Source organism: Stenella coeruleoalba (genome assembly GCF_951394435.1).
Source record: "Stenella coeruleoalba genome assembly, chromosome: 1".
Lineage (NCBI taxonomy): Eukaryota > Metazoa > Chordata > Mammalia > Artiodactyla > Delphinidae > Stenella > Stenella coeruleoalba.
In genome coordinates, this window is record NC_137169.1 from 117014763 (window position 1) to 117030994 (window position 16232).

General features: G+C 45.0%; 1 protein-coding gene across 1 annotated transcript in view; it reads left to right on the plus strand.

The window, feature by feature from the left end:
* Nucleotides 1-16232, plus strand: part of NOS1AP (nitric oxide synthase 1 adaptor protein) — a 289665-nt gene that overhangs the window by 72526 nt on the left and 200907 nt on the right. The window contains exon 2 of the mRNA XM_079913809.1: nucleotides 8679-8750. Coding sequence (XP_079769935.1) covers nucleotides 8679-8750 — 72 coding nt within the window. The remainder of the gene's footprint in view (nucleotides 1-8678; nucleotides 8751-16232) is intronic.

Sequence of the window (16232 nt, forward strand, 5' to 3'; positions counted from 1 at the left end):
GTAAAGCTGTCACTGTTTGCAGATGACATGATACTATACATAGAGAATCCTAAAGATGCTACCAGAAAACTACTAGAGCTAATCAATGAATTTGGTAAAGTAGCAGGATACAAAATTAACACAGAGAAATCTCTGGCATTCCTATACAGTAATGATGAAAAATCTGAAAGTGAAATTAAGAAAACACTCCCATTTACCATTGCAACAAAAAGAATAAAATATCTAGGAATAAACCTACCTAAGGAGACAAAAGACCTGTATGCAGAAAACTATAAGACACTGATGAAAGAAATTAAAGATGATACAAATAGATGGAGAGATATACCATGTTCTTGGATTGGAAGAATCAACATTGTGAAAATGACTCTACTACCCAAAGCAATCTACAGATTCAATGCAATCCCTATCAAACTACCAATGGCATTTTTCACAGAACTAGAACAAAAACTTTCACAATTTGTATGGAAACACAAAAGACCCTGAATAGCCAAAGCAGTCTTGAGAACAAAAAATGGAGGTGGAGGAATCAGGCTCCCTGACTTCAGAGTATACTACAAAGCTACAGTAATCAAGACAGTATGGTACTGGCAGAAAAATAGAAATATAGATCAATGGAACAGGATAGAAAGCCTGGAGATAAACCCACACACATTGGTCACCTTATCTTTGATAAAGGAGGCAGGAATGTACAGTGGAGAAAGGACAGCCTCTTCAATAAGTGGTGCTGGGAAAACTGGACAAGTACATGTAAAAGTATGAGATTAGAACACTCCCTAACACCATACACAAAAATAAGCTCAAAATGGATTAAAGACCTAAATGTAAGGCCAGAAACGATCAAACTCTTAGAGGAAAACATAGGCAGAACACTCTATGACATAAATCACAGCAAGATCCTTTTTGACCCACCTCCTAGGGAAATTGAAATAAAAACAAAAATAAACAAATGGGACCTAATGAAACTTCAAAGCTTTTGCACAGCAAAGGAAACCATAAACAAGACGAAAAGACAGCCCTCATAATGGGATAAAATATTTGCAAATGAAGCAACTGACAAAGGATTCATCTCCAAAATTTACAAGCAGGTCATGCAGCTCAATAACAAAAAAACAAACAACCCAATGCAAAAATGGGCAGAAGACCTAAATAGAAATTTCTCCAGAGAAGATATACAGATTGCCAACAAACACATGAAAGAATGCTCAACATCATTAATCATTAGAGAAATGCAAATCAAAACTACAATGAGATATCATCTCACACCAGTCAGAATGGCCATCATCAAAAAATGTAGAAACAATAAATGCTGGAGAGAGTGTGGAGAAAAGGGAGCACTCTTGCACTGCTGGTGGGAATGTGAATTGGTACAGCCACTATGGAGAACAGTATGGAGGTTCCTTAAAAAACTACAAATAGAACTACCATATGACCCAGCAATCCCACTACTGGGCATATACCCTGAGAAAACCAGCATTCAAAAAAGCCATGTACCAAAATGCTCATTGCAGCTCTATTTACAATAGCCCGGAGATGGAAACAACCTAAGTGTCCATCATTGGATGAATGGATAAAGAAGATGTGGCACATATATACGATGGAATATTACTCATCCATAAAAAGAAGCGAAATTGAGTTACTTGTAATGAGGTGGATGGACCTAGAGTCTGTCATACAGAGTGAAGTAAGTCAGAAAGAGAAAGACAAATACCGTATGCTAACACATATATATATGGAATCTAAGAAAAAAACTAAAATGTCATGAAGAACCTAGGGGTAAGATGGGAATAAAGACACAGACCTACCAGAGAATGGACTTGAGGATATGGGGAGGGGGAAGGGTAAGCTGTGACAAAGTGAGAGAGTGGCATGGACATATATACACTACCAAATGTAAAATAGATAGCTAGTGGGGAGCAGCCGCATAGCACAGGGAGATCAGCTCAGTGCTTTGTGACCACCTAGAGGGGTGGGATAGGGAGGGTGTGAGGGAGGGAGGGAGATGCAAGAGGGAAGAGATATGGGAACATATGTGTATGTATAACTGATTCACTTTGTTCTAAAGCAGAAAGTAACACACCGTTGTAAAGCAATCATACTCCAATAAAGATGTAAAAAAAAAAAAAAAAATACAAGCAACAGCAGAAAGCACTCTCTGAGCAGGATGCAGCCCTAGCCCTGCCCCACGCCTGCATCTGTTGTGTAAGCGAGAGATCTTAATGGTGAAGCTGAGGCTTTCATTCAAGAGCTAATAGTTGAAAGACTAGAACAGGTTTCTGTCTTGCTGCTTTTTTCTCTCCTCTTTGCTCTGTCATTCAGAGTCCTCATAATAGAGAAAAATGATGAAGCCAACCCATGTAAGCTTTTGCTAATGGAGACTAAAAGAACCCAAAGAGGCAGCCTCTCCATGGGCACGTTGCACGGTTCAGTCTTACCCTCTGTGCCTTTTAGAGAATTGCAAGGCATTAGCATAAAGACAAGTGACCACAATTATTTATTTTGCACCCAGCCCCTTAATGTTGAAGAGCAGGAAGGATTCTTCTGTGATCTCCGGCACATTCATCGCCCCCCCTGCTGAGCCCCTGATCAATGGTGACACAGTCGCATCAGATGGCCTTCAAATAGTACTTTCTTTTTCACATGGGCTGGGAGAGAGAGGAAGAAATATAAGTGCTTCATTCCTCTTAGACTACAAATAAATAAAGACATGGTGTGCAGCTGCATTTCAAGCATTTTGGAAGCTTTTCTGGTGTGTGGGTGTTGGGGACGGTTAGGGGGAGGAGTGGGGAGAGGGGAACCTGCACTGAGGCTTCTGTCTTGTTGCAGGCGGTGCTAAGAACACTGGTAAATGTCCATATGGGTACTTCTAAGTCCCCACTCCCCCTCCTGCAAACCTCAGCACCTGGAGAACAGAGCAGGCTGCAGAAGTGGGGTGTGGGGCACCCCGAGGCAACTTTTCTCTTTTTGGTTCCCTCCCCCAGAGCATTTAGTAGAAGGTCATTGGCTGAGCGCGTGCCCTGGAATCTGGGGCCACCGCTGCTGCTGCAGTTAATGCTGCTTTGTTCGATGCTAAATGAGGCGAGAACTTTCACCCAGGTCACATTCATAATCCTGCTCAGCAGGACGCTCAGCTGTGCCCCGAGAGCAGTTTCTGCAGGCAAGGAGGAACTTTCCTGTTGGAGCAGTCGCGCTGGCCTGGAGTGGGGAGAACGGGCTTTTCTATGCCAGTTCCGCCATGAACTGTGTCCTTGGGCAGGTCACTTCTGCGGGCTGCAGTTACCCCGCACTCCTTCAGCAGATACTTGAGTCTTACTCTGCCAGGCCCTGTTCTAAGGGCTGGGAATGCGGGAATATGAGGGCAAGGTCTCAGCCTTCAAGGAGCTTCCATTCTACTGGGCAAGGCAGATAGCGACCATGTAAATGAGGCAAACCCCTAAGTGCAGACCATGTTAAATGCTGGGAAGGATACAGCATATGAAAGAGTAACTTTAGATGGAGTCATAGTGGTGAATATTTATTAAGCCCTGGCAGGATACCCAGCTGTGCTAAATGCTTTTCATATGTTCTTACTTAATCTTTCTTCTGTGACATAACCTTGGACATGATTCCTAAGGTTCCTTTTGGGAAACTGTCTGCACCTATGGTTCCAAGTTTTTAGCAGGTATCAGGACAGAGGATTGGTTAAGGGACTAACTCAGATGGGCCCATCACAGCTGGTGATTTCTAGATACAAGCAGCGTATCAGATTTTCTACTGCTTCTGTGTATTTTTGGAGGGAGAACTCAGTGTGGCCAGGAGACCTGAAGGATATGAGAAGGTAGGCAGGGTGATGGAATAAAAACCAGGCCAGGTTTGGGACCCGAAGGGAGAGAGTTAATAAGAATGCAGGCAGTGGGGAGGGTCCTGGACTGGGACCCAGGAGCTGGGGGGAGGACAAGCCCCTTCCCTGCCACCTGCCAACTGCTTTAGGCCTCACTGTCGATCTCTGTAACAGGACGGGTATCCTCCTGAACCTCGCATGGATGTGCTCTGGGCTGAGGCTGTAGCGCTGAGTGGTTCAGAGAGATGCAAGATGGGAACGCAGAGATCCAGGGACCTTTACATTGTGCCCATTTATGGGGGCCTTGTCCTTTTACCCCAGGAGAATGTGGCACTGTGGTCTTTCCCCGTGGCCTTGCCTGTATTGGCCAGTCAGTGGGGTTTTTATAGCCCATGACAGAAGATTCTGCTGTCTTCTTCTGAAGAGTGTAGATTTTTGTTCTTCAGGACAGTTACTGTCTTCAATCTGCCTGTGCGGAGGTGAGCAGCTGCCACCTTCTGCTGGACTCTCTGGAGCCTCCTTTGCACATGTGCAGTTGGTGGGGTCATCCAGGACCTGAGTGGGATTTATGCACGATAGGGGCTCCTTTTCTGTCAGAAGTTTCTGCTCACTTTCAGGCTCTAGTGACCAACTGCCCAGGCCGTCTGAGTGAGTCTTTTGGCCTGAGCTCCAGGCAGCCAAGGCAGCACTTGGGGAATTGTGCTCTTGGGCAAAACTGCACAAACCAGGTCTCACCTAGTGTGGTTCCCTCCTTTTAAGGGTTGATTCCTTGCCGGTCTCTGCCTGTTTTTGGTCTCTCTCCAGTGCCTTCAAAGTTACTTTTATTATTTCAATGAACAGACTTAATTCTTTTAGACTGGTTTTACGGTTACAGTAAAATTGGGTAGTGAGGACAGAGTTCCCATATACCCGCTCACCCCGGCCCCCCCGCCCCCAGTTTCCCATTATTAACATCTTGCATCAGTGTGGTGCATTGTTACCATCGATGAGCCAATATTGATAAATTATAATTAACGAATGTCTACAGTTTACACGTATCCATAGTTCACTCTTCGTACATTCTGTGCAGTTATTTCTTTGTATCTTGTCCAGAATTTGTTGGAGGCCTAGTCTGAGGATACCAGTTTCTCCGACATTATCACAAGCAGAATCATCTGATGCATTTATTTTTGATTCATACATAAGCTTTTTCCTGGTCTCTGGAAACACTTGACAGAAACCTTGTGAATAAAGGGAGTTCCTCGACAAGGGCGAGGGCAGAAAGTCTAGCAAGTCGATGGGTGGTGATGATATTTGTGACTGTGTTAAGCTGTTATGTCTTGCTGCTTTTAGTGTGATTCATGTGCCAGGAAACACTACAGTGGAGTTTATCACTGTCTTCAGAAGTTCATCTCCAGAAAATAGGGTGGAACCAAGAAAATGGGAACCAAGAAAATGGGGGACAAAACCCCACAAAAAACAAACCAACAACAACAAAAAACTTCATGAGGTGTTAACCTAGCACCAAGGGTGAGGTTTTCCGGGAACTTAACAAAGAATATCCGAAGTCCGTTGGTTAACCTTATTTGCCCTTAACTCCTGCTTATTCGGTGAGTAGCACCCTGCATGTGAAGGCACTCACGTGCCTTCCTCTTCCATTGGAAGAGGAAGCCACAGATAAAATTGACTTGGATAGGGCTTCCCTGGTGGCACAGTGATTAAGAATCTGCCTGCCAATGCAGGGGGCATGGGTTCGAATCTAGGTCCGGGAAGATCCCACATGCCGCAGAGCACAACTAAGCCTGTGCGCCACAACTACTGAGCCTGTGCTCTAGAGCCCATGAGCCACAACTACTGAAGCCCGTGCGCCTAGAGCCCGTGCTCCTCAACAAAGAGAAGCCACCGCAATGAGAAGCCCGCGCACCGCAATGAAGAGTAGCCCCTGCTTGCTGCAGCTAGAGAAAGCCCATGTGCAGCAATGAAGACCCAATGCAACCAAAAAAAAAAACTGACTTGGATAAATCTCATATGTTGGTTACTTAGTACAATTTGCATCTTCCTTCTAGTTTTTTTTTTTTTTTCTTTCTAGGTGGTAATGAAAAGGAAGCAGGCCCTGATATTTTTAAACTTGAGTGGTTGTATGAACCACCTTTCAGGTGGGTCTGTCTTACACTGTGCCCAGAATGGAGCCTCAGAGTGGACTGAAGCTAGTTGTGGAGGTGGTAATGTTTAGGTATCGAGATACTTTTTTGGGTTTTTTTGTTATACACGTATGTAACGGCAGTAATCGCTTATCGTACTCTCTGGTTTTGCCCCGAGGAGTGGGATTTCTGACCCCTCCCCCGCTTCCCTGAAATTGTCGCTGTTTTTTGGTTCATGGTTAGTGTGGATATTTGGCTTTTGATCTCTACTTCGTGTTTCCTTTTAATCTCCTCGAATAACCGTAAGGTGCAGCTATGGTAAGGATGGGTTATCTGCTCCAGACTCTCCTCAGAAAGGCAGATTTGTGATTTTCTTCGCATGATTGGGAAGAAGGATGAGTGAGTGTGTGGTGTGAATACAAGTGGGATGTGTTAGTGAGTGTGGGATGACCGTGTGCATGCTTTGTGTGGGGGGTGTGTGTGTGTGTGAGAGGTGATCAGTCATGTGTATGCACGTGGCACATGAGATATGTGAACATGTGTGCGCTGATGTGTGTGTGTGAAGGTGTGTGGTGTATGCGCGCACATGTACCAGGTTGGCTGATGACGTCAAGGAGGCACTAATAGCATGAAGATGTTGGGTGTCCTCACCTCACATGCAGGATGCTACTCCCTTGTTAGGAAACCTTGTCCAGAGCTAGAAAGCTGCCTCTCCATTCTGTCTGTGTTGCTTCCATCCTCACTGTACCCCGAATGCTTTGGGATTCTCAGTCCAGCGGTGCCCCTTCTTGAGAAGGGATGGGGATGGGACCCATCTGGGCATCTGCATTCAGGCCCAGTTGTGGACCTCACTGGGTAGCAGGCCCTTTCCTGGGGTTTTGCAGGGCTCAGCGTGGGAGGACCGTTCAGTCCTTCAGGTTTACCTGTAATGGGTGACCTTGCTCGGTCTTGAGAGCCAGGCTCTCATGTGATGCCAGAGGGAACACAAGCCCTGAAGGTCTGGTTGCCAAGTCAGCCCTGACTGCTCTGAGTTCAGGGCAGGAGCCATCAGGCGTGCAGCGCTCAGGAGAGGGGGCACGGAAACTGCCCCCGACGGGGGGGGCGGGGTGCTTTGAAGTTGGGCAGTCACAAACCCGGCCTCACGTCATTCCTGGCTATGTGGGTCACTGACATGCTGACAAACGGTGGGGCCCCAGCAGAGCTCAGAGGGCAGAAACGCCAGCCATGGTTAAAGCTGACAGCGTGCTTAGATCCTTAGATCCAGGGGGCTTTGTGTACCTGCTGTGGTCAGGCTGTCCATCTGGGGCCCAGACTTCGTACAGGCTGCTGGGAATCTTGATCTTCAGTGTGTTAGCACAAACCGGGGATCAGTACTAGGGGAAATCCTTTCCCATTTTTAGTTTTTGAAACCCTCCTCACTGGGGCCAGCCTTAACTCCAAATTTTAGGAAGAACCTTTTATTCCCGTAACCACAGGAAATATGTTTTCTGTAGAAATGGCTGTCCTGCTCTTATCTTCTATTAATGCAATGTTTGGTTGCGTAGACTTTTAAATTATCCTGGAGCTGTTAATTTCTAGGATATCCTCTGGGCTATTTTATATGTGTGTGTAAAAAGGAAAGACAAATTCCAGTGGGTCAGTGTGGAATGGGATGGTGCTTAATAAATGTTGGGTTGTCCTCTTTTCTTGTTTCATCCTGCTAAGTAATGATGTCTAGAAATAATCTATAATTTTGATCCAGCAATCCCACTTGTAGGAAACCAGCCTGAAGGGCCACTTGGATGAGCTCAAAGGTGTGTAGATAAGGAGGTTTGTGGAAGCAATTTTGTAATAGTGCCCTAGGGTAAGCGTCCATCAGTCATCTATCACATTACATGTGATAGACCTGTATGCATTGGTGGGGCAAGATGTCCAAGTTATAGTTAAAGTTAAAAAATCAACGTGAGTAGTATGAATCTTTTTATATAAAAGAAATTCCTCTGGGTGTCTATGAATATATATATGTATGTCCATTAATATAGAAAAAGAGATGTACATCAGACTGTTGACAGTGGGGGACTTTATTCTTTTGTTCTGCATATATCTGCATTATTTGAATAGTGTACAGCAAGAAATTATATTAGACAACCTGTATGTCGTTTGGTTTTAAAATTAACTTAAAAGTTTAATCAAGTTAAATTTTGCAATACATAACTAGTCCATTCTTTTTCTCCATTTAGGAAATTACTCAAATGTGTGAGGTCTCTATAACATCCAGGGCTAACTCAATGAAGTTCCATTAATTAAAAAAAGTAGATATTCATCTTTCTTATTCTTTTGGACGGCTTTAATGCATGCAGACCAGATCTGTGTAAGAGATTTATACCTTAGCTCATTTTATCTTTACTGAAATCCCATTTTACAGATGAGGAAATTGAGACAAAGGTAAAGTAGCCTGCCCCAAAGATAGTGGTGGGAGATTCGTCATACCCAGCTCTTCCTGTTTCAGAAGGCTGCTTGTTTAAACACAGCCCTTGGCTGCATCTCTGATTAAGAACGAGATGAAAAGGAAGCAGTTTCTTGTTTTGCTTTTCATAAAGTTAGAAATAGTCTCAAGACATCCTTTTGGCTCTTAATTTCCTCATTTGTAAAATGGGAAGATGAACTTGATGACTTCCAAAGGTCCTTCCAGCCCTAACATTCTGTCCTTAGGGACATCTGCCATCCCTCTTCTCAGTGAGCGTTTGCTTCTTTCCCCACAGTATGTCGGAAGCCTGGACGTGCCGAGGCCCAACAGCAGAGTGGAGATTGTGGCTGCCATGCGTCGGATCCGGGTGAGTGGCTGGAGGTGGGGCTGTGTGGAGCTGGAACTCAGGCGTCCGCCCTTTTAGAAAGTACCGGAGGTACCAAAATGGATGGCTGCACTCTTTGCAAGACCCCTGTAAGATCCAGGGGAGCTGTTCTGAGTTAGGTGGTTGATCTCGATTAAAGACCAAGGTAAAATGGATATATGATGGCTGGAGGGCTACCACCCTCCCTCTCTTGTGACCTGCTGCTTCTCAAACTGAGACACCTTACCCTTGAGGTTGTGTGGGTTCTGCCAGGGAATGAGAGACTGGTGAAGTATCTTTTTTATTCAAAGATTTTAGTGAAAAGTTTCAGTATTAGTAACTAGCTGATAATTGGCTCAAAGCATTTAAAAAGTGAAGCTTTTCTGTGGTACATAAAGAGGATCTACTTAAATTTTTAAGAACAAATGTGGGATTTCAACAGAATTCCCTTGGTTGGTTTGCTTTAGGCGCTGGACACGTGTGTGGGTTCTCTTCTGCCATTTCCGGTACTCTAGAGTAGAATTTGATCAACTTTCCGACCTGTTGCTTTCGGAGTCTGTGGTACACGGAGTAGAGATGGAATAAAAATTAAGTTGTCTTCTGATCACTGTGAAGGAATTTGCCCATGTGCTCTGTCATGAAACAGAGGAAATTAGATTTGTGCGTTTCGAAGGTTGGGATTGGTCAAGCAAATTGTCATGACTTTTTGGAGAGAATCAGAGTCGGAGGTGGCTGGATTGGTCATCCTGAATGCAGCCTGGTTTGGGCTCTTTGTCTTCTAGAAGAATCTACTCACCTCAGTGGAAAACATATAGATGTTGGGAGCTTCATTTTGCTTTTTGCCAGTTTTACTTTCAGTCAATTCATCTGAGCAACAGAGACCTCAATTCAATGACAGCAATTTTGGGAAGAAAATTAGGGTGTTTGCTTCTGTTTCTCTCAGCAGTTCATCAGCCTACTAAGATAATATTTTCACTGCTTTGGCCCTCCCAGTCCTTCAGCATTTTTTATTGTTAAGTTGAATTTGTTGAAACTACTATTAAATACAGCAATACTGTTTTTCATAGACATAGAAATGAGTCACTTTCACATGAGTTCATTTAATGTTCATAATAAGCTGCGAAGTAGGGGTCACGTTTCCTTCATTTTCTAGATTAAACTGAGGCTCAGACAGTCATAGAGGTCTAGAAGTGGTGGGCACGTGGCCTGAATGCAGTTCTCCAGTTGGTTTCGTGAGAACATGCAAAACGCATCACACCTTTGGCTTCAGGCCTGGCATTCAGTATCCCCAGGCCTCTTCTCTTCCTTCACCTTCCTGCTCAGGTAGAAAGCACCAAGGCCTCAGCTGAACATATCTGGGGTGTTGCTCTTGTGAGGATAGGTTACTGCTTTCATCATGGTTGTGACCTTGGTGTTTCAACAGAAAAAGTCCCTCTTTTCTTCATATTTGACTAAGAGACAGCACATATGCTGTTGCTAATATCACTATCATTATTAGAGTAATAAATATTAATAGTAGCTATCAATAATAGTAGCTACTATTCAGTACTTACTATGTGATAGGTGCTTTATTAGGCCTCTTTTTTTTTTTTTTTTTTTTGGCAGTATGCGGGCCTCTCACTGTTGTGGCCTCTCCCGTTGCGGAGCACAGGCTCTGGACGTGCAGGCTCAGCGGCCATGGCTCACGGGCCCAGCCGCTCCGCGGCACGTGGGACCTTCCCGGACCGGGGCACGAACCCGCGTTCCCTGCATCGGCAGGTGGACTCTCAACCACTGCGCCACCGGGGAAGCCCCCTAGTGGGCCTTTTTTTTGTTTTGTTTTGTTTTTACATCTTTATTGGAGTATAATTGCTTTGCAATGGTGTGTTAGTTTCTGCTTTATAACAAAGTGAATCAGTTATACATATACATATGTCCCCATATCTCTTCCCTCTTGTGTCTCCCTCCCTCCCACCCTCCCTATCCCACCCCTCCAGGCGGTCACAAAACACCGAGCTGATCTCCCTGTGCTATGCGGCCTTTTAATATGGAAATAATGTTATTATTTGTAGCTACTCTAGATGAGGTGAGGGTATTATTGTTAAATTTTGTAGATGAGGAAATGGAAGCCTGGGGCATTGAATAATTAATTCTAGATCAAATTGGTGTCAATAGTTGGAGCTGGGATTCCTGCCCAGGACTGTGCTGCTCCCTGATTTGGGTGATGATCCCAGCTGGAGAACCAAAAGGTAGGGACATGGAGCTTCCCCAGCGAGGGGGTCAGTGGCAGAAATACAACTTTGTAGAAAGAACAGAGGTACAGGAAAACATCCCCTCGAAGCAACGGCGGGTCAGGGTGTGTGGGGGGGCTGGCCATGCATGGCATCTGGAGGCCTTTGGGGCAGGAGTGTGGCCCCTGTGTCCTCTTCCCTCATCACCTGTCAGCCCAACTGGCCAGGTGCCAGTAGCTCGGTTCCCTGTGACCTGCTTCTGGTGCTTAATGTGCAGCTCATTAAATTAGAGGGAGAGATGAAGTGGTCAGAAAGCTGTTTGGTCTGGCTGTCCAGTCCCTTGTTTAGTCTGACCACCACTAAGAACTCTGGGTGTGTGTTTTACCCTGAACCCCCCAATTCACTGCTAGGTCCCTGCTGCTATTTTCTTTTCTTCTCTCCCTTTCAAAAGCTGTCTTGCCTGTAACTACATTTGTCGAGAACTAGGGCATGTGATTTCTGTGTAAAAGGCCGTGCCTGACTCTGTCCTTTTGTGTTGAATGGTGCCAGGCTGACGTTGGTCAGGACACTGCGGAGTTTGGTTCCTGGATGCTCTTGTGGGTTCCCAAGATGCAGGCCTCCAGCCTGGCCCTGAGCAGTATCTCGTCCTCGGAGGGAAGCAGTTACTATAAGGATCATGGTACCTTACGTCTGTGAAATGGGTCGTGCGTCCGCCAGGCCCTTTAGACGCCAGTCTCCCTGATCCTCTCTGGAGCTCTGCACGGGACAGTGCAGATTGTCTCCATTTCGCAGAGAGGGAAGCACCTGGAGTGAAGGGATTGGCCTGAGGTTGGCCAGATTCATCTTCTGAGTTGGGGTTCCAGCAGCTGTATGGATTCCTGTTCCTGCCTCAGTGCCACACCTGCAGTGTTGACTCTGAGCTAAATAAATGGACTGTTGATTTGACTGGTGTTTTTCCTCTCTCTTTTCCCCGTTTCTCATTGGTTCCCTCGCCATATAGATTTTCTTTTAAAATTCATCTGTCTTCGGCATCTTTTTCTTTTCTCATGTGCTTTCAAAGATTTTTTTTTTTTATGGTGGTTAAAAACACATCACATATTTAACCGTTTAAAAGTGTATAATTCGGAATTTCCCTGGTGGCGCAGTGGATAAAACTGCGCTCCCAATGCAGGGGGCCCAGGTTCCATCCCTGGTCAGGGAACTAAATCCCACATGCATGCCACAACTAAGAGTTTCCATGCCACAACTAAGGAGCCCTGGAGCCATAACTTAAGGAGCCCTGGAGCTGCAACTAAGACCTGGCTCAACCAAATAAATTAAATAAATAAATAAATATTAAAAAAAAAAGTGTATAATTCAATAGTGTTAAGTATATTTACACTGTTGTGTAACAGATCACTCTAAAATTTTATCTTGCAAAACTGAAACTCTCTACCCCTTGAACACTAATTCTTCTTCCCTCTCGCCCCCAGCTCTTGGCCGCCACCTTTACAGTTTCTCTTTCTATGCTTTTGACTACTCAGATACCTCATATATATGGAATCATACTTTGCCATTCTGTGAATGGCTCATTTCACTTAGCATAGTGTCCTCAAGGTTCATCCACATTGTAGCATGTAACAGGATTTCCTTCCTTATCTAAGGCTGCACAGTATTCGGTTGAATGTATGTAACACATTTTCTTTATCCATTTATCTGCTGTACCCTTGGGTTTCTTCCACCTTTTGGCTACTGTGAATAATGATGTAGTGAACGTTATTCACAGGAGCATGTGACGAACGCTCCTGAACAAAACAGGATCTCAGAGAGATATGCACATATCTCTTTGAGATCCCGTTTTGAATTCCTGTGGTTGTATACTCAGATGTGAGATGGCTGGATTATATGGTAGTTCTTTTTCAAAATTCTTTGAGGAACCTCCATACTGTGTTCCATAACGGCTGCACCATTTTTAATTCCTGCAACAGTAGAAAAGGGTTCCAAGATTTTTTTTTCTTCTCAGTAACGTGTACCTTCTTGGTACACATGAATTTAAATAGATGAATTTTCTTTAACTAGATGAATTGTCTTTTTCTGGTAAGGATTTGTTGGGGTGGGAACCACTCAGCCCGTGGAGTGTTCCTGGGTAGTCTCAGGGAACAGGACATGGGTTCACAATGGATTGCCAGGCTACTTGCTGTCACAGGGGCCTCCTGCCTGAACTACCCAATGCCAGGGTGTGGGAGTTCCTTATACTGTGCTTCTAAGGACTAGATCTGGGGCTGTGAACGGTTGTAAGTGCAGCGTTAGCACAGTTGGCATAGTATGAGTTGGCACGTAAGTGGAGGAATTCATCAGCACTTCTTAGAAGGCCTCTCCTTAATTTAGCACTTTCACCTTCTGCTTCTCTAACACTCCAGGTAGAACCACGTCTGGCCCGGCCATGCCCTGCCCTGGTCACGCAGTGTCCCTTTGCTTGGACGCACAGCTGTTGGTCAGGCTCTGGTGACTAGCGTGGCGTGTTCCCAGGGCAGTGTGTTTGGAGGCTGCTTAGAGTGGAGACCATGCAGGTGAGAGCCTGAGGCCTGGCAGACAGAGGGGGGAGGAAGAAGGGAGGAGCCGGAGAGCCAGCCCTGCTCGGCTGGGGAAGGGTGTTGAGTGTTTCCTTTTGCCCTGTGGCTGATAGGTATTATTCATGTATATTTATAACTCGTACATTTACAACTTTAAACATACTTTCACATACATTATTTCATTTGATTAGCCTGGAGTGTTCCTGTTTGTTACCTCTGTTTGATGAGAGGTGGGAAGACGGGGCATGGAGGGAGGAAGGGGACACCAGGCTCTCCAGCCATGTCAGCCAGCATAATGCGTGTGCGCTCATTCATTTATTCACTCACTCATTCATTAGATATTTATGGAACACTCTATGCTGGGCTAATGTTTCAATATTCTTTTGGGTGCTTATATTTAGTACTGGACAAGCCAGGCACATGAATAACTATATATTATTAGAAAAAGGGTAAGAAGCTGAGGAAGTGTGTAACTGGGAGATGTAACCCAATTTGGGGGAGACAGGGAAAGACCTGTGGGTTACAGAGGGATGGAGTCAATAATCAGTAGATACTGTAGCCAGATGACCCCTGAGATGAGGCTATTGTGGCTCAGGGAGGACTTGCAGCTCCTGGAGGGAGGTGACCACGTCACATCATACTGTCTTTGAACCTCACCTGCCTAACTTAGTGCCTGACCATTAGTACACAGTAGTGTTTCCTGAATGAATGAGGACTTTTCCCCCTGAAAATGTACTTGTTTAAACTCAGTCTTCTGTGTACTTCAAGCACAGAATCGTAGCACATCATTCTTTGTTTGAAGTGACTGTGTAATTGCAGTTTATCCCTCAGATTTTAGAGGCCCAAGGCCACACAGGAGGAAGACCCAGACCTTCTGATGCCCAGCCCAGCACTGCTGCAGAGTAAGGCCAGTGGAAATTCACTGCACGTTTTTTGCTTCCTTGTTTTCTTCGGACAGCTTCTAGGAACTTCCATGGATTAGTTGGGAGTTGGGATGAATTTTGGGAAGCCCTGACCGTCAAACTGAGTTGGAATGAACTGCAGCTGTGGGTAGCAATAGTTTTTTTGGATCTGCTCTTTTTTTGTTTCCTTATTCAGGATTTGCTACTTTCCCCAAGGTTGAAAGAGGTACCTTTAGCTAGTCCGCTTGACACATGAAGACCCTGGTCTGTTCCCTTGTCTTACTCTTAAGAAATCTTCAGTTTCTCTTATTTTCTGTATTAGTTTACTTTTGCTACTGAAACAAATACCACAGTCTTACTGGTTTAAAACAATGCATGTTTATTATCTTACAGTTCTAGAGGTCAGAAGTTTGAAATGAGTCTTATGGGGCTAAAATAAAAATGGGTCAGCAAGGCTGTGTTCCTTCTAGAGGCCCTAGGGGAGAATCTGTTTCTTGCCTTTTCCAGCTTCTAGAGGCTGCCTGTGTTCCTTGGCTTGTGGCCTCATCACTCTGAACTCTCTATCACCACATCCGCTTCTTTGACTTTGACCCTCTTGCCTCCCTCTTATAAATAAAGACACTTGTGATTACACTGGGCCCATATGGATAATCCAGGATAATCTTCCCATCTCTCAATTCTTAAATCACATCTTCAAAGTCCTTTTGCCATGTAAGGTAACATAGTCACAGGTTCCAGGCGTTAGGACGTGGACACCTTTGGAGGCCCATCATTCCGCCCACCACACCTACCTTGTTTATTGTCTACCAAATAGGATAAGCTAAGTGGTGGAGGCCAGACCAAATCAGCAGGCCCTCTTAATTCCAGATCACATACTTCCCCCACTCCGTACTAGCTGCCTTGTATTGGGTTGACCCACATGTTCTCCTCTGATCCCTATGATGACCCAGGCAGGAAGGAAGCTTAAGAGATACTCCCCAGAAGCACTGGATGAATATCCTGCTCTTTGTCTACCAAGGATCCAAAGGTCTGAGAAGATGCTAGCTGGATGAAGAAAACAAGAGAAGAGGGGATATGATTTATTTATTATTATTTTTGCGGTACGTGGGCCTCTCACTGCTGTGGCCTCTCCTGTTGCGGAGCACAGGCTCCGGACGCGCAGGCTCAGCGGCCGTGGCTCACGGGCCCAGCTGCTCCGCGGCATGTAGGATCTTCCCGGACTGGGGCACGAATCCACGTCCCCTGCATCCCTCAACCACTGCGCCACCAGGGATTTTTTTTTTTTTTTTTTTAAAGCTGCACAGCTTAGAACAATTCACAAAGTTCAGAGAAGTTCTGCATGAGCCCATGGTTGGTCTGACACACTGGGGTTGCTTGCTTGGAAGTTAACTGGTTGAAAGTTGAAGGGTGGCCAGTAATACTGAAATCAGGCTACTGGCTTTGCACCATTGGGCCTGCTGTGTGAATAGGTGAGTTTGGCAGCCAAATATCTGGTATGATTTTCAAGTCCATTGTTCCCAAATAGTAATACCATTCCCCCCATTGCACTTTTTAGCTTCCTCAGAAAGCTGTGTAGTCAAAAGAGCTCTCAGTGAAGAATAATGAGAGTTGGACTCGAGTCCGCTTGACTTGCTGTGTAACCTTGGTGAGGTATCTGACTGCCATTAATTTCAGTTTCCTTGTTTATAAAGGGGAAAGGATGATACTTATTCTCTCTGGTGCTCTCGTTGAGTCTGGGATAATGCATGAAAAAATACTTTATAAACCGAAAAGGACAATTTATATTCATCGGTATCATTTTTGTACATTCCTCTGGGTTTC